The sequence below is a fragment of the Delphinapterus leucas genome, chromosome 10 (assembly GCF_059928025.1).
Source record: "Delphinapterus leucas isolate spDelLeu-1000000601 "Yukka" chromosome 10, BTC_Dleu_Yukka2, whole genome shotgun sequence".
NCBI classification, from domain to species: domain Eukaryota; kingdom Metazoa; phylum Chordata; class Mammalia; order Artiodactyla; family Monodontidae; genus Delphinapterus; species Delphinapterus leucas.
This window is the reverse complement of record NC_143138.1, coordinates 44038187-44057836: the sequence shown is the minus strand read 5'-3', so window position 1 is coordinate 44057836 and position 19650 is coordinate 44038187. Positions and strand designations below refer to the sequence as shown.

Here is a 19650-nt window from a genome sequence, read left to right as displayed (position 1 = left end):
AAATCTTTACAAAAAAGACTGTAAACGTCGATCTTATGTTTAGAAAGAACCTTTGTAAATCAATACACCATGAGTTTGTATATCCTAACACTGTTATCACTGTGTATTTCCTTTGGTGTAAAATGCTATAGAGCATTTAAAACAATCCTGTAAAAAGAAAAATGCAAATAGGAAGAAATCAAATTGGTGTTAGTGTGATGTAAACTTGTTTAAAAGCAGTGTTTCCCTTTGTGTGTGAAAATTTGTACATGAATTTTTGTTCCTTTTCCCCACACTAGCAAAAATATTTATTCTCTTTTGTCTCCCTTGGGGGATATTATTTTAGACAAAATGTTAATCTCTGTGAAGTACCATTGCTCTTTGGATTAGTTTACGATAATTGGACTGCCTTTGAAATAAAAGCTAGGAAAGCAGTAACAAAAATAAAATAAAAACTAGATAATTAACTACCATTTCTGTCTGTTTAGAAACTTAAAGGTATGTTTTCTGTAATTAATTCTCTAGTCATTTGTGTGTTTATTTGCCCTCGTCACCTCTTTACCTTAGATTCTCCTGCAAGAATTTGATACCCGGAAACCTCAGTATGAACAGCTAACAGTGGCTGGTCAGGGCATACTGCACAGACCTGGGGAGCACCCATCCTTCCACGGGATTGTGAAGGAACAGCTAGCAGCTGTGACCCAAAAATGGGACAGCCTCACAGGACAATTGAGGGACAGATGTGACCGGATCGACCATGCCATTGTTAAAAGCACCCAGTATCAAAGCCTGCTGAGAAGCCTTTCTGATAAGCTGGCCGACTTGGATAATAAACTCAGCAGCAGTGTGGCCGGGAGCACACACTCTGACGCGATGAACCAGCAGCTGGAAACAGCCCAGAAAATGAAGCAGGAAATAGAGCAGGAAATGAAGCAGATCAAAGTGGCCCAGGCTCTGGGAGAGGATCTGGCAGCCCTGGTTAAAGAAGAGTACTTGAAAGCTGAACTTAGTCGGCAACTGGAAGGCATCTTAAAATCATTTAAGGATCTTGAACTAAAAGCAGGTTTGTGTGTCTTCTTTGAATGCATGTATTTCCTGGAAATAGGGATCAGTGAACTCCCTATTTCCAAGCTGTTGGGGAAACCAGGCCCCTAAAGTGAACCTGCCCACAGTGAGAGGTGCGTGCAAGGAGGCTAGATTTGGGTTCACATGCACACACAGTGTTGCAGGGGCGGGGAGTTCTGCACAGATGATAGGCGGACCCCGTGCCAGCAAAGTCCACTTCGCATAGGCCCATGGAAACTTCGGGTACTCCAGATTAGTTTTTACAGACTTTCAGACATAGAGAACAGACTTGTGGTTGCCAAGGGGCAGGGGAGGTAGAAGAGAGATGGAGGGGGGAGTTTGGGATTAGCAGATGCAAACTATTAAAAAAATTTTTTTTTATTGAAGTAGAGTTGATTTACAATCTTGTGTTAATTTCTTCTGTACAGCAAAGTGACTCAGTTATACATATATATACATTCTTTTTTAATATTCTTTTCCATTATGGCTTATCGTAGGATATTATATAGAATGGATAACCAACAGGGACCTACCGCATAGCACAGGGAACTCTATTCAGTCTCCTGTGATAAACCAAAATGGAAAAGAATATGAAAAAGAATGTGTATATATGTATAACTGAATCACTTTCCTGTACAGTAGAAAATAACACAACATTGTAAATCAACTATACTTCAATTTTAAAAAACAGTAAAAAAAACAAATTGGTTTTTAAAGGTGTCAGTGTTTATGCTATGCGACAATCTTGTTTCACCAGAAAAGGAGACGACTACAGTTATTAAAAAAGGCTTGGCATCATTTTCTTGATAACAGCTAGTTCGTCTGGCTCCATCATGGAAGCTTTTCCAGAGAAACGTGTGAGAGAGAAGCATTATGCACGATTTCCTCTCTCGCCTGCTGTAGCCATCACTCTGTGGCCGCTGAGCCCAGGATGGTCCAAGGCAGCAGCAGCAGTTCCTGGGCCCGAGAAGGGCAGGCCAGAGGAGAGCCCGTTGGTTGCTGTGTTGTCATTTGCCAAGTAACACTAGGCACTCAGTTTATGTTTTTTAATAATTGATTGGATTTGTTTACTGATCATAGCAACCGTTTCAGACTTACTCCTTGATTCTGACGTGATATGGACAGCAAACATTAGCTGTGATGATTACAATGATGGTGACTATTGTTAGGGACTCTTTTCCGTGACAGGCATTCAGCTCAGAGCTTTACTTGCACGCACTGTCACCTCATTCCCACGACAGCTTCTATCAGTGTTGCCAGCTCACACTTGGGGAAATGAGGCCCAGAGGTTTAATTGTTCACCCTAGGCCCTCCAGCTCTTGAGAGGCTGAGTTGGGATCCAGACCCATGTTGTCTCCATGGGCTGCCTTACATTGCCTCCGTGATGGGTAAAAATTACACAGGTGGAGACTTCCCCAGCGGTCCAGTGGTTAAGAGTCCACGCTTCCACTGCAGGGGGCACGGGTTCAGTCCCTAGTTGGGGAACTGAGACCCTGCATGCTGCAGGGCCAAAGGAAAAAAAATCACACAGGTGGAAAAGTCACATTTAATAAGAGATTGGTTATTTATCAGCATCACCTAGAGCTTTGAACAGTTGTCACTACCCCGCCCTAGGATGGAGGTGGCTCTAGTATCCGGCCTCTATTGTCTCTTTTCTTGCCGTAGTCCTCGCCTCTTGCCCTTCCCCCACCGCCTTTGTCCATAACGTAAGTGCTTTTGTCGTTCTCATAGTCAGTGCTAGTAGCCCTTGCGTTTAGATTATTCTGTGTATTTATTTGGTGGTTTTTCTCTTGGCTTTTTGCAGATTTATTCAACATTTTGATGTAAAATAAACATGTCTGTGGTTTTATTTTTTAGAGAACCATGTCCAGCATCTTCAGTCAGCCTGTGCCAGCTCTCATCAATTTCAGCAAATGTCTAGAGATTTCCAGGCTTGGCTGGATACCAAGAAGGAAGAACAGAACAAATCTCCCCAGATATCAGCCAAAGTCGAGGTCTTGGAGTCATTAATGAAAGATCAGAAAGACTTCAGGAAAACTTTGACCGCTGAGTCTCACATTTATGAGAAAACCATGGCGGAAGGTGAAAACCTGTTACTAAAAACACAAGGGTCTGAGAAGGTAGCGTTACAGTTACAACTGAACACGATTAAAACCAACTGGGATGGATTTCAGAAGCAGGTGAAAGAAAGAGAAGACAGGGTGAAAGATTCACTGGAAAAAGCTCTCAAGTATAAAGAACATGTGGAGATGCTCCAGCCGTGGATAGACAGGTGTCAAAGCAGCCTCAAGGAAATAAAGTGTAGCTTGGATCCTGCTGAGACAGAGAAATCTCTTGCCCAGTTAAAGTCTCTGCAGAAGGAGAGGGACCAGCACTTTGGGATGGTGGAACAGCTAAACAGTGCAGCCAGCAGCCTGCTCCGTGTCTGTGAAGTGGACAAAGAGGCGGTGGCAGAGGAGAAGGAATCCCTGCTCCAGAAGATGGACATGGCCACCGAGCAAGTGCACAGGAAGAAATTCTCTCTGGAGAACATGGCCCAGAAATTTAAAGAATTTCAAGAAGTTTCCAAAGAAGCTCAGAGGCAGCTTCAGTGTGCAAAGGAACAGCTAGATATGCACGACTCTCTGGGGCCCCAGGCTCACAGCAGTAAGTCCCTGACGGTGTTGCAGACTCAGCAGAAAGCCCTTCAGACCTTGAAGCCTCAGGTCGATCTGGCCCAGGGGCTCGCCCAGGACCTTGTGGTGGGGGCCTCTGACTCCAAGGGCACCTCCGAGGTTCTCCTCCAAGCAGAAGCCTTAGTCCAGGAGCACAGTGCCCTCAGCCAGCAGGTGGATGAAAAGTGTTCCTTCTTAGAAACCAAGCTTCAGGGCATCGGCCATTTCCAGAACACCATCCGAGAGATGTTTTCTCAGTTTGCGGAGTTTGATGATGAGTTGGACAGCATGGCCCCAGTGGGGAGAGATGTGGAAACGCTGCAGAAGCAAAGGGAGGCTATTAAAGCCTTCTTGGAGAAACTGGAAGCGCTCATCGCAAGCAACACCAATGCCAATAAGACCTGCAAGATGATGCTGGCCACGGAGGAAGCCTCTCCTGACCTGGTCGGCATCAAACGGGACCTGGAGGCTTTAAGCAAACAGTGCAACAAGCTTCGGGACCGTGCACAAGCCAGAGAAGAGCAGGTGGAAGGGACCATCACGCGCCTTGAAGAATTCTACAGCAAACTCAAGGAATTTTCTACTCTACTCCAGAAGGCTGAAGAGCACGAGGAGTCTCAAGGCCCTGTTGGCATGGAAACAGAGTTGATTAACCAACAGCTTGGTGTGTTCAAGGTAGGGAGTGCTTCCTTTGTACTCTGCGTTTTGGTTATTCAAAGACATTACTGACAGGTATAGAAGGAGATGGCCTATTTTGTAGCATCTTCAAGTAGGATTGTCATGCAGTGTTGGAGCTTAAATGAGCATCCGTGGGCGGAGGGGATATCCAGGTACGTGGGGTGAGTCCAAGCTTCCTGGGGCTTTGGGCCCTCATGGGATAAGGCCTGTGATGAATTAGGAGGTCAAAGGGTGCTTGGAAAGCTGGTGTCTGTTTCTGATGTCACTCACAGCTGCCCTCTGGAGTGACCACGTCCGTGTTTTAAACTCAACCACGGAGGCCCATCCATCACATCAAAAGTGTGTTCTCTTCATGTTTGTGTCGCAGCATTTTCTTTCATGGTGAATTATAGTCTTTTCCTGCTCTTTCCCTTTTTATAGTCTTCTCCTCCTTCTTAACTGAATTTCTTCCCCAAGTTCCTATTTTAAAAGGCAGTGTAGAGTTCCTTGTTGTAATCCTGGCCCCAGACGATTGGGAGTAAATTATTTCTGATGGGACTCTGAGCGCCTTGGGGCTGAGAAATGTGTACCGCCTGGCAGCACCCAGTGATGCCTGATGATGGAGTCGGAGGAGAGGGTGGGCCAGGTCCAGGGTCAGCGATGTGAACCCGCTTAGGGTAGCAGGTGCAGAACTCGCATCTTGTTGAAGAGAGGGTCACCTGCACAGGGAGGGTCCTAGCTGTCCAGCCTTTGCTGCACAGGGCTGACAGGAACCTGTAGGGTTGCAGGGGATCCTGTTCTATTCATGAGGTAAGTTTTACTTTCCAGTAAAGGCTGGTGTGATGCGTGAAGCATCAAATAGGATTAAATAGAAACAGAATTTTCATTTCCCAGGAGAAATGAATATAAATCAAATAGACCTCCTGAATTCTGTGCTGTTGTACTTGACAAAGTCTTTCCTTTGTTTCTCTTTCGTGGTGTTATTTTTAGGTGACTGAAGTTTGAAAAGTAACTTCAAAGTAGCTTCTTTTTCTTCTTTGTTATATTATGGTTGTTTGCTGTTTATAGAGTGCCTTTGAAGCCCAGTTTCTTCAGGGATTAAGAACCTGCGGTTCTGTATTTGGGTCTTGATTCTGGAAGGAGAAGGAAGCTGCCTCACTGTTGATTTAACTTCATTGCTCTGTCACACTTTCACACTGTGGTTTGCAAAATAAAGATTTCATATAAGAGAACTGTCTGTTAGAAAAACAAAGTTCTGTGACAGTTGCTGCTTGGAAGACAGGGGGTAGGGGGGTGCTTAGGAGTGAGTCTCTGGAATTTTCTGTGGGACCTGACAAAGCTTGAACACTTCCATGACAGTGATCAGGTGGTCTTTGTACTGATGAAAGTTGAGCATGCTTTTGTGAAACGTTATCATTTCTTTGGGTTTTCTGTGACTTTGTTTAGAAAAAGAGAGCAGGCCTTTATCTCTCTTCACTGCTTCAACTACTTATAGGAAAATGAGCAAAAGTAATAATATCGGTGCTGCTGCTTTGTCCACGCCCCCTCTTTGGGTCCCCAGGCATGAGGACAGTGAAAAACATGGCTCTGCTTGTGGAGAGGTCTTCGGAAAGGAAGCAAAAGCAAGGGATAGGAGGGGCTCGCTCACGCGTTGCTTTGAAATTATTTTGCAAACTGAAAAGCACTAAATAAGCATCATTACTGTTCATGGTTACACAGATTGCTTTATTTGACTGTGAAGAAAAACAAAGTGATCATGTCTTCTAAAATAAGCCACTTGGCGTGCTGTGTCTATGTGTTTTCTCATTACTTTTTAAGGAGTTGACTGATTTTAATGAAATTCAGTAATAAAGAATATCATGACATAGCTTCAGTGTCTTGAGACCCAGTGACTGAAATGAAAGTTTCCAAGCAGACAGTCATCTGCATTTGGTATATGCCAGTGCCATAGGTAAAAAACAATAAGAATATTATGGTAAATAAAGATGCTTACACAATCACTGATTCTGTTTTCTGTGTGTGTGTGTTTGCCAGTGTATGTTCTAAAAACTAACAGTTACAACAGTTAACATTTATTGTGGGCTTAGTGTGTGTCAAGCATGACTCTAGACTGTCTTTAATTCTTTTGACAGTCCTGAGAACTGGGTACTATCATTATCCCCATCTTATTGTAAGGAAGCAGAGACCCAGGGAGGGGAAGTGACTTTCCCAAGGTCCCACGGGTAGTAAGAGTCAGAGCCTGGATGTTTTGGTGGCTATAATGCAGTGTTTTGGTCAACTTTATTCATCACGTTGTACATCTTACACTTCTCTGGGAAATTTTCAAATCATCTTTGCTGGAGACTGATTTGGGTGGCCTGAGTAACCAGCCATTGTTGTTGGTTTGTTTGTTTTTCTGATTTTTTAAAATTGAAGTATAGTTGATTTACAATATTGTGTTTGTTTCAGGTGTACAGCACAGTGATTCAGTTTTATATATATATGTATATATGTGTGTGTGTGTGTGTGTGTGTATATATATATATATATATATTCTCTTTCAGATTCTTTTCCCTTATAGGTTATTATATAATACTGAGTATAGTTCCCTGCGCTATACAGAGGTCCTTTTTGTTTATCTATTTTATATATATTAGTGTGTATTTGTTAATCGCAAGTTCCTAATTTATCTCTCCCCCCCCTCCACCTTTCCCCTTTGGTAACCATAAATTTGTTTTCTATGTCTGTGAGTCTCTTTCTGTTTTGTAAATAAGTTCATTTGTATTTTTTTTTAGATTCTGCATAAAAGCAATATCATATGATATTTGTCTTTCTCTGTCTGACTTCACTCAATATGACAATCTCTAGGTCCATTCATGTTGCTGCAAATGGCATTATTTCCTTCTGTTTTATGGCTGAGTAATATTCCTTTGTATATATGTACCAAATCTTTTTTATCCATTCATCTGTCAATCAGCCATTGTTTATTTTAACCCAGAACACCAGGAACACTCACTTAAGGAACGTGTTCTGTAAAGCCAGCCACTATGATAACAGGAGGTGAATGTGTGTGTGTGTTGTCTTAGAAATGGATCTCTAGCTGTTGTGATGAGGATAATGACAGTTACCACCAGCACCAAACATTTCCTTGTCTTAGTGATTATGCCTTTCTTGATTGAAGTTGTAAATTATCTCAATTCAGATCTTCACTTAGTTTTTGTTGGAGATTAAGCTTTGGTTGGACATTAGTTTTGTTTTGTTTTGTTTTGTTTGTGGTACGAGGGCCTCTCACTGTTGTGGCCTCTCCCGTTGCGGAGCACAGGCTCCGGATGCGCAGGCTCAGCGGCCATGGCTCACGGGCCCAGCCGCTCCGCGGCATGTGGGATCTTCCCGGACCGGGGCATGAACCCGTGTCCCCTGCATCGGCAGGCGGACTCTCAACCACTGCGCCACCAGGGAAGCCCATGGACATTAGTTTTAACATAATATTTTAGGAAGATTTTAAAAATTGCTTTAAGTGGAATAATTTGTATTGAGTAAAAAACTAGTATTTTGCTATTTTATAGTTTCTAAAAATGAAACAGAAAAGCACCGAAGTACTGGGTGTATTTTCATTACAGACTTCGAAATGCAGTTTGACATGACTCTACGTGGTAGCTTTTGTTTAACCTAATGTCATGGGTAAAATCTTATGACAGGTTTTCATACTATAGAATAAGCTGCCTTCAGAGTCTTTCTGGAGCTTCATAGCTGTTACGCAGTTACTCAGTAGGGGTACGTTATATTCACTGGGAGCATAATGGATTATTTAAACTAGGTAAGACAGACCTCTTGGGTTCCATTCTTTTTTTTTTTCCCCCTTAAACTTAACCTAGGAAACAGCAGTTAATGTCCTTGACAGGATAAAATTAATTCATGTTTAATACCAACACAAACATAATGATTGAAAACAAATGCTGTTCTGAACCAAAAGTCCTAATTCACTGTCAGTGAAAGCTATTTGAAGTTTCTGAAAAGAGATTGGTACTACCCTTTATGTTACTTTAGCTAGGTTTTTAAACAATGTGGATTGTTTTCCTACTTCTAAATATTAGTCATTGGATTAAAATGTCTAAAGACTGAGGTATTTTCTATTACTGTTGATAACCCAGAGTACCGTTTTTCTACTTATACTTCCGTATTATTGCATTAAATTCTGTGTACACTGTCATAAATTCCTAGGCAGAAAGGAAAAAGTCCCCCCATCCCTACCTCCTGTTAAAGATTCCTGCTCAAGATTATCTTCAAATCTAAACTACATTATCAGGTAATATTAACGTTTCCACATTTCTATTTTATTTTTCAAAGACATCCCAACTCTATACAAGGAATAGGTGCCACCCTTCCTATGATGTCATCAACAGCCAATTACCCCACACTGAATTGATTTCATTTCAGTGAAGAGCACAGAAACTTGATGTTTTAGCGAACATATACAGTCACATCCCAGCTAAATATATGACCCTCCCCAGCTCCATCTAGGCCGTGGTAAAAAGTCTTACCCACAGCCTGCTTACTCTTTTTTCTGGCCACTCTGTTGCTGCTTCAGTTGTCATTTGGTTTGTTCCCACAAATGAACACATCACTGGTACAAGTCTCTCTGAACCAAAGATTTCTAAAAGCAGGGAATTTTTAAGCCGAGTTGAAACCAGAGACAGAGACCGGAACACATGTAATTGTGCTGTGATAAATGTTCTCTGGTCCAGGGGAAGGCAGTGTGGAACCCAGGCATCCTCCTGTGCATGTTGGGTGAACTAGAATGCCAGGCGCCGTGAAGCCGGGGAAGCCGGGAGGTTTGAGTCCTAATTGTAAATGGTATGGCTGAAAAAAATCAATTTCCAAGTATCCTCTTAAGATATTTATTAAATGATCCTACAACAACCTCTGTAATGTCACCATATTTTTAGAGATAAAATTAAACTGTCCGAAGAATGCTTTAATAGTGATTTCTCAGTGGCCCGTATTGTTACATAGAGGTCAATGACAAATTGTTCTCTGTTTTTGTCAAAAACAGGAGCAAATTCAGTAAAGCTGTCGCAGAAGAGGTTTTTCTTGGGGAAATATTCTTACTTGACTGGATTTTTGTTAATGAGCCTGTGTTATCAGGGAGGTTTCGTAACACCTTCCTGTGGTATTTTTAAAGGTGACAGTGTTTTCACTATAGAAACTGTACTTTGATGCATGGGCTTTGTAGGAAGGTCACATTATTCAGTCAGCTATATCAGAGTGGCTTTAAGATGTTAGGAAGAAAAAAATACCACCTATGCTGGGCAACACAGAAGGCCCACCAAAGCAGAGGCTGCATGAGGCCACTACGATGGCGCTGATGTGATGGCAAGGTTCGTAAGACTCCATGGTCCCACCACACACACCAGCAGAGCCAGTGGGGCCTTCTTCCTACTCCGAAAGGCTGTCCTGGTGGGGAACGTGGCACGAGGGCTCTTTCCATGTTTGCTTCTAACTAACGCCATGCTCTTAGTGTCATGTGGCCTCTTAACTCCTATGGCTTCATTTAAGATCCAGGAGTTAGATGTAGAAAACAAACTTACGGTTACCAAAGGGGAAGAAAGGAGGGAGGGAGGGATAAGTTAGGAGTTTGGGATTAGCAGATACATACTACTATACTATATAAAATGAACAACAGGACTTACTATAGCACAGGGAACTATATTCAATATCTTGTCATAAATGGTATATATATACTATATATATTCAGTTACATGTATATAACTGAATCACTTCTTTCCTGTGCACCTAAAACTAACACAACATTGTAACTCAACTATATTCCAGTTTAAAAAAAAAAAGATCAAGGAGTTCATGTAGGTTGTTCTGAATGCAGTTCCAGCCAGAGATTTTATACCAGGAGATTTTTTGGTGGTTTTGTTGTTAACTGGATAAATTTGTATCTTCATTTTAAAGTCGTTCTCCCCGCCACCCCCAGCCCAGACACACCCACCAGCACACACAAAGCGCCAGGCTGTAGCATCTCCTGTCATTATCATGGGCCTTCCTTAGATAAAAGGAGATCTACATAATTTATTTTACTCTCATGGAAAGTTGCTTAAAGGGGTGTGTGTGTGTGTGTGTATGAGAAATGGGAGCAGAGAGGGAGGAATTTGCTTTGTTGTTTCGAAATGATGCGTTGGTTTCTGGATAAGAAAATTTGATGGGTTAATGTTTTTTAAATGTTTCTCTAGGTCTGTAATCATTCATTAAATAATAGCTTCGGGTAGGTAAATGCTGTGATGGTAACTTCCAGGAAGAAGAGGAGTGCATATTACAGATCCTACTTAACATTCAAGATAAATTCCCATCAAGATCAGTCACCCTATTAAGTGTTTCTGAATTTGTTTGCTTTTGTCCTGGGGTCTGAATATCCTATTTTCCTTCAAATATAAATTATTTTCCACTGAAATAAATAGCTACTGCATGTTCATCTGATGACTATCCTTGAAAACCCTTGACCCATTTATGTGAAGCTGTTTATCAGTTTAAAACTAAGAACACAGGTTCCTTTCCATTTTCCTGAGCTAATGGCATATCTATTTTAGAAAGAATAATAGAAATTGTTGTTTCTAAGGCCTAGTTTTGTACTCACAGCAAAAAAAACCACATCTCTTGTTTGGCTTCTAATCCATATTTCAGGAGCAACTGGGCCAGAAGATACTTTGGTCAGTTTTTATGGATAATAGTGCATTTACTCACAAACATTGTCCGTTTACTGCACTTGAATTTCCTAATATCTCTAGCCTTTCAGCTCTAAAAACTCCATGTTTCAGTTGGTAAAATTAGTCTTTTACCTTTTCTATGATGTGGATCATTGTACTTTGTGGTAAGATTTTTCAGGAACTTTTCTTTTTAAAAGATTTAATTTAATTTTAGAAATACAGAATGAGAAAATTATACTGTTTTGCTTATAATTCAATTAGTATTTGTGTATTTTTCTAAAATAATCTGCCTTTAGAAGATTTTTTAACTGAATCACATCTAGTAGGCTGCATGAAGTTATGTTTTGAGACCAGTTTAACATTGTGATTTCTGTATGTATGAAATAATACTGTTGACTACTTTTCAGAAAAACCTTGCTCATTTTATTCATTGTGTATTTCTCTCTTACGAAAATGTGAGAGAGCTAGGTATCACGATTAGCATTTAACACAGTTCAGTACATCTCGATTTTACTAACTTTAGAGACCATAGCATTGAAAGTAGCTGCATAAACCAAATTTAGGAAGAAAAGGTCAGCCAGTCCAGTTCTGCTCTAAATGTGAGTTCTTTTATGTTATCCAGATAGATCTTTGGAATCTGATTCCAAGTCACAAAGATAAATATACAAGTTGTTGTCATCAATACCAGTGTAATATTAAGAGTACAAATTTCAATTTGAATCAGAATCTATTAGGATCGTCCTTTGTAGAGTTAGTTGAAATCAGCTTAATAAAATAGGGATTCAATTATTAAATAAATGGCACATCCTTAAACATAATCAACTAGAGGACATTTTCCCATAGCACTTCCTGCTTCCCAGCTGTACTCTGCTCACTTTCTCATCCATATTCTCCACTTTACTATAAGCCATGAAGGGGCGGGGGTGCTGCATCTCTGGGCACCAGCACTTTGCCAGGGCTCTCCGTGCTGTTTGATAATAGTGGGCACTGTTTGATGAATGGTTGAGTTTATGAATGAATTGTCTATGTAGCTTTAAAAGTGTACTATCCACCTGAAATGTGAGGTTGCTGTTCTTAGCTTTATAAAAAGTTAGAAGACTAGAATAGAATTGTGCTAATGATCCAGAGTTAGAGCCTAAGTTGGGCGGAATTAGGGCCATTTTTTCTTATGAAAAGTTCTGGGAGGATCTCTGTTTAGAGAAAGGCCCTGGTCCACATTCTGTGGAAACTTTATTATTCATGTAGCCATGAATAAATAGCTTATATGGGAAGGTAGTGGCAACTGACAGTCAAACCCTTAGTTTCTGCTGATTCCAGCCTAGGGCATGACCCACTGTTCAAACGTGGTAACTGTGGGCACGTTTTTCTTTGTCTTATGATCCACATGTCACAACAGCCTGTGTGCTTAGACAGGATCAAGTGCTTGTTGCAGTATTTCACTTCTTGACTCTGAAGAGTGGGCATTGATATTATCATGTTGATGGGTTGTTTATTATGTATATATTCCCTTCTAGTTGGCTATAGATATTTTTTCCAACTTCATGATGGCCATATACTGAGTTGTATCTAATAATTGTTGAATGGGTGTGTAACCTGTAGAGTTCCAGTTATGGATAGATTTTGTTTTTCAAAGATTCAGTTCTTAGGTTTATAAAAATCATTTTGGAATATTTTCTTATGAAAGGTACAAAAGGTCCATCCCACATCTTTTCTGTAAAGTTATCAGAGAAAGTATAGGGTTGTTTTTAATAGAACTGTCTTCACTTGGGGCCAGCACAGTTTTACTTATGTTCAAATGATTATTTTGTGAGATTGAGGAAAGAAAATCTGCCCTCTATCTGCTACTCTGGCATGGTTGCTTATTTCATAAGATAAGGAATGGATAGATTTTACTTTATTTAAATGAATCTATGAAATTTCCCCACACACACACCCAAAGGCTAAGGTTTGGCTTGCTGAGTTAATTTTCAAACAGTATTTTTAAAGAGTGTTTATTCAGTAGACTAAAAAAAGTGGGTGTGATTTTGTTAATGAAATATCCAGAGTCATTTAACTGCCCTTGATCTTTGCCTGAGCCTTGCATCAAATTCAAGAGGAATGCATGCTTATTAGTAACGACTAATATTCATGTCCGCTAATATTCATATTCTTCTTCTCGAAGAAGTTTAGGAATAATTGACTCTGGAGAACAGTTCTACTTGAACTTGGGTTTTAAAAAGAATGACACAAGAGTCGACTTGAAAGTGATGCGCGCTCTGCATTTGCAGACACTAAACGTCTAAGAGTCCGCAGCTGCAGCGCACAGGAGTATGGTTTCAGCTGAAGGATGGGGACCTGTTAGCCCTTATCCCTGTTTCCTATTCCCAGGGGTGCAGTCCCGGCGGGGCTCCTGGTGTCTGTTCCGCCTCTGCTCGCCCCTCCCCCACCTCCCCAGTTACCAGATACGCGAACCCGCGCCGCCCTCCCCGCGCCTCCAGGACCGGGTCTGGTTCGCGCTGATGTCACCACCAGGCGGTTGCCTCGCAGCCGCCCGCCTCTGGGCACCTCCCCCTCAAAGGCTCGAGGGCTCCCGGCCGGACGGGGCCGGAGTCCGGGGGATATGCCCACGGAGTCCGGTCTCGGGAGCGCGTAGCGGCGGAGTGGGAGCCCGGGCCCCGCGGCGGCGAGGGGCGCGCGGCAGATGCGCCTCCGGGAGCGCCCGGGCTCGGGACGCCCGCCCGCCGCCTCCAGCTGCGCCTTTCAAGGCCGGCGGGGTCCCAGCAGCCCGAGCCTTAGAGGAAGCCCGGAGCTCTTCTCTGCTGCAGTTGCCTCAGGTGGATCCGTCGTCTTAAGGAGGATCAGATAAGAGTCTTTGAAAATGGCTTTTTTTTTTTTTTTTTAAGGGGAGTTTATAGTACACCGTGCTTTCTGTTTACTTTAAACAGTCGCTGGATTGTACTGGCCTGGCCGCCCAAAAGCCTATTTTTTCCTCTTTGGATAATTCTGAATAGTCTCGAAGAAGCTTAATATGGGTAGAAAGACTGCCTTTCGAATCAAGATTATTTATAGCTACTCCCAAAAAGAGTAAAAGAAAATTTGAACTTTCTTACCGCATTAGACTTAACTTATTTTTCTCTGAAGACTTGTTCTGTGCCTTCATTGGAACAGTCCATGGTCCCTGGGTTTGTCTTTTAAGTTTCTGAACCTTGGTTTATTTATAAAAGAGATGGAGTTTTGCAGGCCGTCTTTAAGTGGATTACAGTTAACCAGAGCACTGCTGAAATTAACATTCAGCCGGTTAAGATGCTGGCTCCTTTGGAAATTTTAACCTGGAAATCTCAGATGCAAAATTAGAATAAAAAGGGAAATGGACCGACAATGGAATGTTCTAAGTGTTTGAGCCACTGTTAAGTGTATTATTTGTTTTCTTTTTTCTGTGTTTTGGAGTATATGAAAGGGAACTCTGGGGGCCTTTCTGGGTAGGAGGAGGAAGGAGACTTCTGTTCTCTGCTCATGATGCACTTTATTTTTGAGAATCATTCTCAAACCACCAGGTAAAGGGAGGGTTGCAAAGTAGACCGGTGCCCTGCTGCTGGCCTTAAACACCTCATCTATGATGACGTGTGTTATGTGAGATGCGTCCTTGGGCTGGAGACACTTTATAGTTCTGTTCAGAAGTGTGCTTTGCTGAAAGATGCGTTGCCTTATTTCCCACTTTCTGTGTCAAGAGCTGCAATATTTGTTTTAACTGTCTCCAAAATGGGCAAGCCGCTGAGCAGACCGGACTGTTTACGTCAGAATCCCCCCTGTGTAGGGAAGGGTGAGGAAGAGGAGGACCTCAACATCGAGGACTGTTACGTCCCGCAGCGCTCCATCTACGACACGGTTAGGCTGAATGAGCAGATCGACTCTGGTTCCAAGGGGAGCCTGTCTTCCAGGCATTTCACAGATCGGACTTTACCCTACAGTCACAGAACACTGGATGTCAGTTCTTTATGCTCCAATGGTGCCCTTGCTTCTTCTAGTGCATTTGAGCTGAGAGGCCGTGAAACTCACAAACTCGATGAAAAGATGATCTTTGATGCCCTCAAACTAAATAGCGATATCATCCGAAGCACAGGATTACCCAAAGCCAAATCTCACACAGAAAAGAAAGAGCATAGACGGTCATGGCGAATGTTCGTCCCAGCCAATTTTATGGATTATGCAAACAAAAGTGAAAGCTCTTTTGTTGAACCTCCTGATCTGTCAGATGCTGTTACCAAGGCTGGCAAGTGCAGAGGGGGTAGTAATTCTCTCACGTCGGAGGAGGATGACTCTGGGTTATGCAGTCCTCCAGCCGAGAGGGAAGAAAAACAGGGCATTTTACCTGGAGACCCATCCCGAATTAGAAGCTTGTCTTCTGCTGAAGATATTCACATATCAGAGCAATATAGACCCTTTTTTTCTGTTAATTGCATCAGCGAACAGAAAATCCCCTTGCTTTCATGCAGAAGCGCCCACCTTGATGACAACTTCAAAACGATTTTACATGATGTTTCTCCACCAGAGGAAACAAAACGTGTCAACGGTCAAAGGGAAATCCGTGGTGAAAATTGCTGCCTGCAGAATGATGTCAAAGAGAGCACCCTTAAGGCTGACCCATTCATTTTGCCAAGAGAGGGAGAAAACAAGTGTATTTCTAACCCCAGAGAAGAAGGAAAAACATATGGACCAGGAGAATTACAAAGCACAGCACGAAGTAGGGAATTTATGGGAGGTTCTCCTGAGGATTTGCCTCTCCCTCACACAGATCTGGGGGGAAATGATGTAGATGGGGGTAGCGCAAGTTTAGTAGAAAACCTGACATTATTGACACAATACGATTTGGAAGAATCCAACGTAGCATCTCAAGAGGACATGGAGGCTCCCCTTTCTGCCCAGGAGATGGAGGCGATCCCTATGCAATGCTCCCCCAAATTCAGAGCAGTAAGAAAGAAAGCCGCTGCCCGAAAAACAAGGGCCCGGGCAGGAACCTTGGACCCTGTCTGTAATGGCTTTCACTCAGTTCAGGTAATTAACGGAGATGGGAAACTCTGTGATGCCCAAGGTCTGTGGTAGTGTTGTCAAGCGGCCACTGGTGTTTCCAATCATGGTCAATCCGGTCTTATCTTTGGGGGGGTTTGACTAGTACCCTACCAGATGACAGATATTGATATGATCATAACAACAAATTAATTAGGGACTGTTTTTGAGGAGCGTGATTATCCCCAGCTGTTTGGAGTCCTGCTCCTGGTTGTAGAGATGGTGGCTCTTCCCTTTCATTTGAATGCCTCCACTGTGAATTTATGTTAGGCTTAGGCTTTTCCACCAATTGTGGTTTAAGACCCAGCCATTTAAGGGCAGTTATATTGGATTTATTAAGCTCGAACGGGCTTAGGAAGGTACCAACACAGTATTGTTATGGTCTGAGAAGTGCTCTCCTCAAATTGAGGACTTTTTACACCTTCTGAAAATATTCTCTCAGTAGCTCTGCATGGGGGAGAGAGGTAATTCTGCTGTATTTTGCCCCTCACTTGTATAGCCCCTCACTTTTGGTAAGTGGTGAGTGAGGTAAGCAAGTAAAGTGTACTGCCTTGTAATAGGGAGAGGTTGGTTGCCAAGCCTGTAATTTTTTTCTTCCCACTTAGATTGAAGTTCAGCTATTTTGGTCCTTTTCCTAAGCTCTTCTGGTAAACTTTGCCTCAGAGGTAATTTTATTTTATTTTAAGCTTCTCTTGTGTTTGTGTACTCATGGGTTAGATTGGGGGGAGAGTCTCTCTTCCTAGGTATTTTGTTACTGAGAGATAAGGAATTTGGACACTATCCGTCTATGAAATAATTGCTCTAATCAGGGATGCCCTTTCCATGAGGTTGCATTAAATGGCATGCTAGTTTGAAAGCTTAGCAGAGTACTTTTTCTTTTTTACTGTATTTTGCAGTTTATTTGTAGAAAGTAAACTGTTAGGAGTATATAGATTCTTTAGTAGTTATCTTTTTTTAACCCTTAGTGTATTTTTGTTAGCACTTGAGAAAATTACCACAGACTCACCCAGAACTACGCTGATAGGCAACCCTGAAATTCATTTCTTTAAAGCCAAGTCCAGGGGTTAAGGCGATTTACTGGAACGTTTTTATTAGGTTTTTGTTTTGTTTTGTTTTGCCCTGAAAATTAGCTGTGAGGGAGAATAAAACTTTCCCCTGCATCCTTATGTATCAGACAAGTTCCTGGAATTAAAAATGTAGCAGTTTCCCTCCCCCCTCTTTTTTTTGGTAAGTAGTAAAACATATCTACAGCTATTAGTTCCTAGAAATAGTAACTTGGAAAGTGGTATAGAAAAGAAGTAGGATCATAGCACCAAATTCTGTTTTCACTATCTTCCTGTAAGTTTCTGGTGACTTATTAGGTAAATTAATGGCTTTTTAAAAAATCATGAAAGACATATGGTAATTTTTTCCCAATGATTTGGGGAATTCCTATAATTCTTTGTTTATGTGTAGTTGACTTTTTATACTTTTTATACTTATGTGTAGTTGAGTATTGTTATATAGAAACAATTAGCCAGTGTGGAAACTGTCTGGATTTTCTGTGGAAGAAGTTTGGGCTTTTTGCTAAGAGGGGACTTTTAGAAGAGATGATCATTTATTTGTTTGCTGTTCTTTAATTTACTCATTCATTCTATAACACAGAAGTATCCTGTGTGCTGGGCTTGCTCCAGAGTCGGCGGAGTTTGTCTCTGGCAGCGTCTACATCTTTCAAAATTATTTTCCATACTGTGCCTGTAATTTTTTCTTAAGTCCTATTTTGATATTTGTTTTTATTGTTTTCATATATTCTGTTTAACTGTTCATTCACTTGGACTGTTGATATACTTATATAGTGGCCTGTAGTATAATGACTCAGCGCCCCAAACCTTGTATTACCTTAATCTCTAGCTGAAGCTTTCCTTCCTTAATTAAATTAATTTATTTGCCTTCCTAGCATCCTTCAAGCCCTATATTAAAAACATTTGTATTATCTGTGAAAGAATTGTTGTACCCCCCTCAGTATTATCTGTTGAGGGGTTATCATCATATACCCCAAGATATAAATAAAATTTTCTATACTGATATTCATTTGACAAATCATTAACAGGTCCATATTACAAGCTAGGTACTGTGGTAGGTCCAGGGTATAGAACGACTATAAGGAAAAGAGAAATTTATGCTTTCGTGGAACTTGCATTTTACCCTAATACATTAATTAGATCTTTTGCCAGTTACAGGCAGCGGGACCTATAAGTTGGGTGGGATGGAGAGTTGGCAGGGAGAGTGCTGGAAAACTGTTGACAGTGCAGGCAGTGATCCAAGGGTGACCAGGGTTGCTGTGCCGGCTCTGTGTGATCAGATCCGTGGGGTGAGGCCTCCGTGCATCCTGCAAGCCCGTCAGCATCTTGACAGGCGTTGAGGGGCTAGACGTGTAGGAATCCACACTATTGCAGTGCCCATCTACCTCTTTTTTCTGTTTCTTTCCCTGTATTTGCCCCTCTGGCTCACGTCATCTTCTTGTCAGTGACCTCCATTTCCAATTTGAGTCTCAAATGTCATTTGCCAGTTAGCAGCAGGCATCCTTGGAAGGGCCTATAAGGATTCTTGCCAGGAAGCCTCATCTTGGGCCCTTGTTACCATTTTGCTCCTTAGCATTTTCTATACCTTCTTTTTTTTTTTTAATTGAAGTATAGTTGGCTTACAATGTTGTGTTAATTTCTCCTGTACAGCAGAGTGACTCAGTTATACATATACATACATTCTTTTTTCTATTCTTTTCTATTGTGGTTTATCACAGGATATTGAATATAGTTCCCTGTGCTCTACAGTAAGGGAACTCGTTGTTTATCCATCCTATACGTAATAGTTTGCATCTACTAACTCTAAACTCCCAGTGCATCCCTCCCCCCACCTTGGCAACCACAAGTCTGTTCTCTCTCTCTTTTTTAAATTAATTAATTAATTAATTTTTGGTCACATTGGGTATTCGTTGCTGCGCGCGGGCTTTCTCTAGTTGTGGCAAGAGGGGGCTACTCTCTGTTGCGGTGCATGAGCTTCTCTTTGCAGTGGCTTCTCTTGTTGCGGAGCATGGGCTCTAGGTGCATGGGCTTCAGTAGTTGTGGCTTGTGGGCTCTAGAGCGCAGGCTCAGTAGTTGTGGTGCACGGGCTTAGTTGCTCCACGGCATGTGGGCTCTTCCCGGACCAGGGATCGAACCTGTGTGCCCTGCATTGGCAGGTGGATTCTTAACCACTGCACCACCAGGGAAGTCCCACAGGTCTGTTCTCCATGTCTGTGAGTCTGTTTCTGCTTCGTAGATAAGTTCATTTGTGTCATATTTTAGATTCCACATGTAAGTGATATCATACGGTATTTATCATTCTCTTTCTGACCTGAATGGTTTTGATAATATTGTGAATTTATATTTAGTTTGCTTTCTCATTATATTTGTAAATCAGCTGTAACACATGAATAGGCAACAAAAATGATCTTTATTTCTAATAATCTATACCTGATGATTGGACAGATGTTTATATTTGGTGGCTGTTAGGTACTATAATTCATATAATTATTGTTCTTTCCA

General features: G+C 41.8%; 2 protein-coding genes across 23 annotated transcripts in view; both read left to right on the top strand.

Moving 5' to 3' along the window:
- DST (dystonin) overlaps positions 1–19650 on the top strand; it is a 497316-nt gene that overhangs the window by 393824 nt on the left and 83842 nt on the right. For all 22 annotated transcript variants that reach the window (XM_022581520.3, XM_022581525.3, XM_089918929.1 and 19 more), the window contains 2 exons: positions 547–1042; positions 2902–4373. In XM_022581520.3, coding sequence (XP_022437228.3) covers positions 547–1042; positions 2902–4373 — 1968 coding nt within the window. The remainder of the gene's footprint in view (positions 1–546; positions 1043–2901; positions 4374–19650) is intronic.
- On the top strand, positions 4384–19625 carry LOC149748222 (uncharacterized). Its single transcript, XM_089918939.1, has one exon. The coding sequence runs from the start codon at positions 14783–14785 to the stop codon at positions 16121–16123; it is 1341 nt and encodes a 446-aa protein (XP_089775065.1). The 5' UTR covers positions 4384–14782; the 3' UTR covers positions 16124–19625.

Excerpts from the sequence above, each read along its gene's own strand:
- LOC149748222 (XM_089918939.1), top strand. The coding sequence starts at position 14,783 with ATGGGCAAGCCGCTGAGCAGACCGGACTGTTTACGTCAGAATCCCCCC.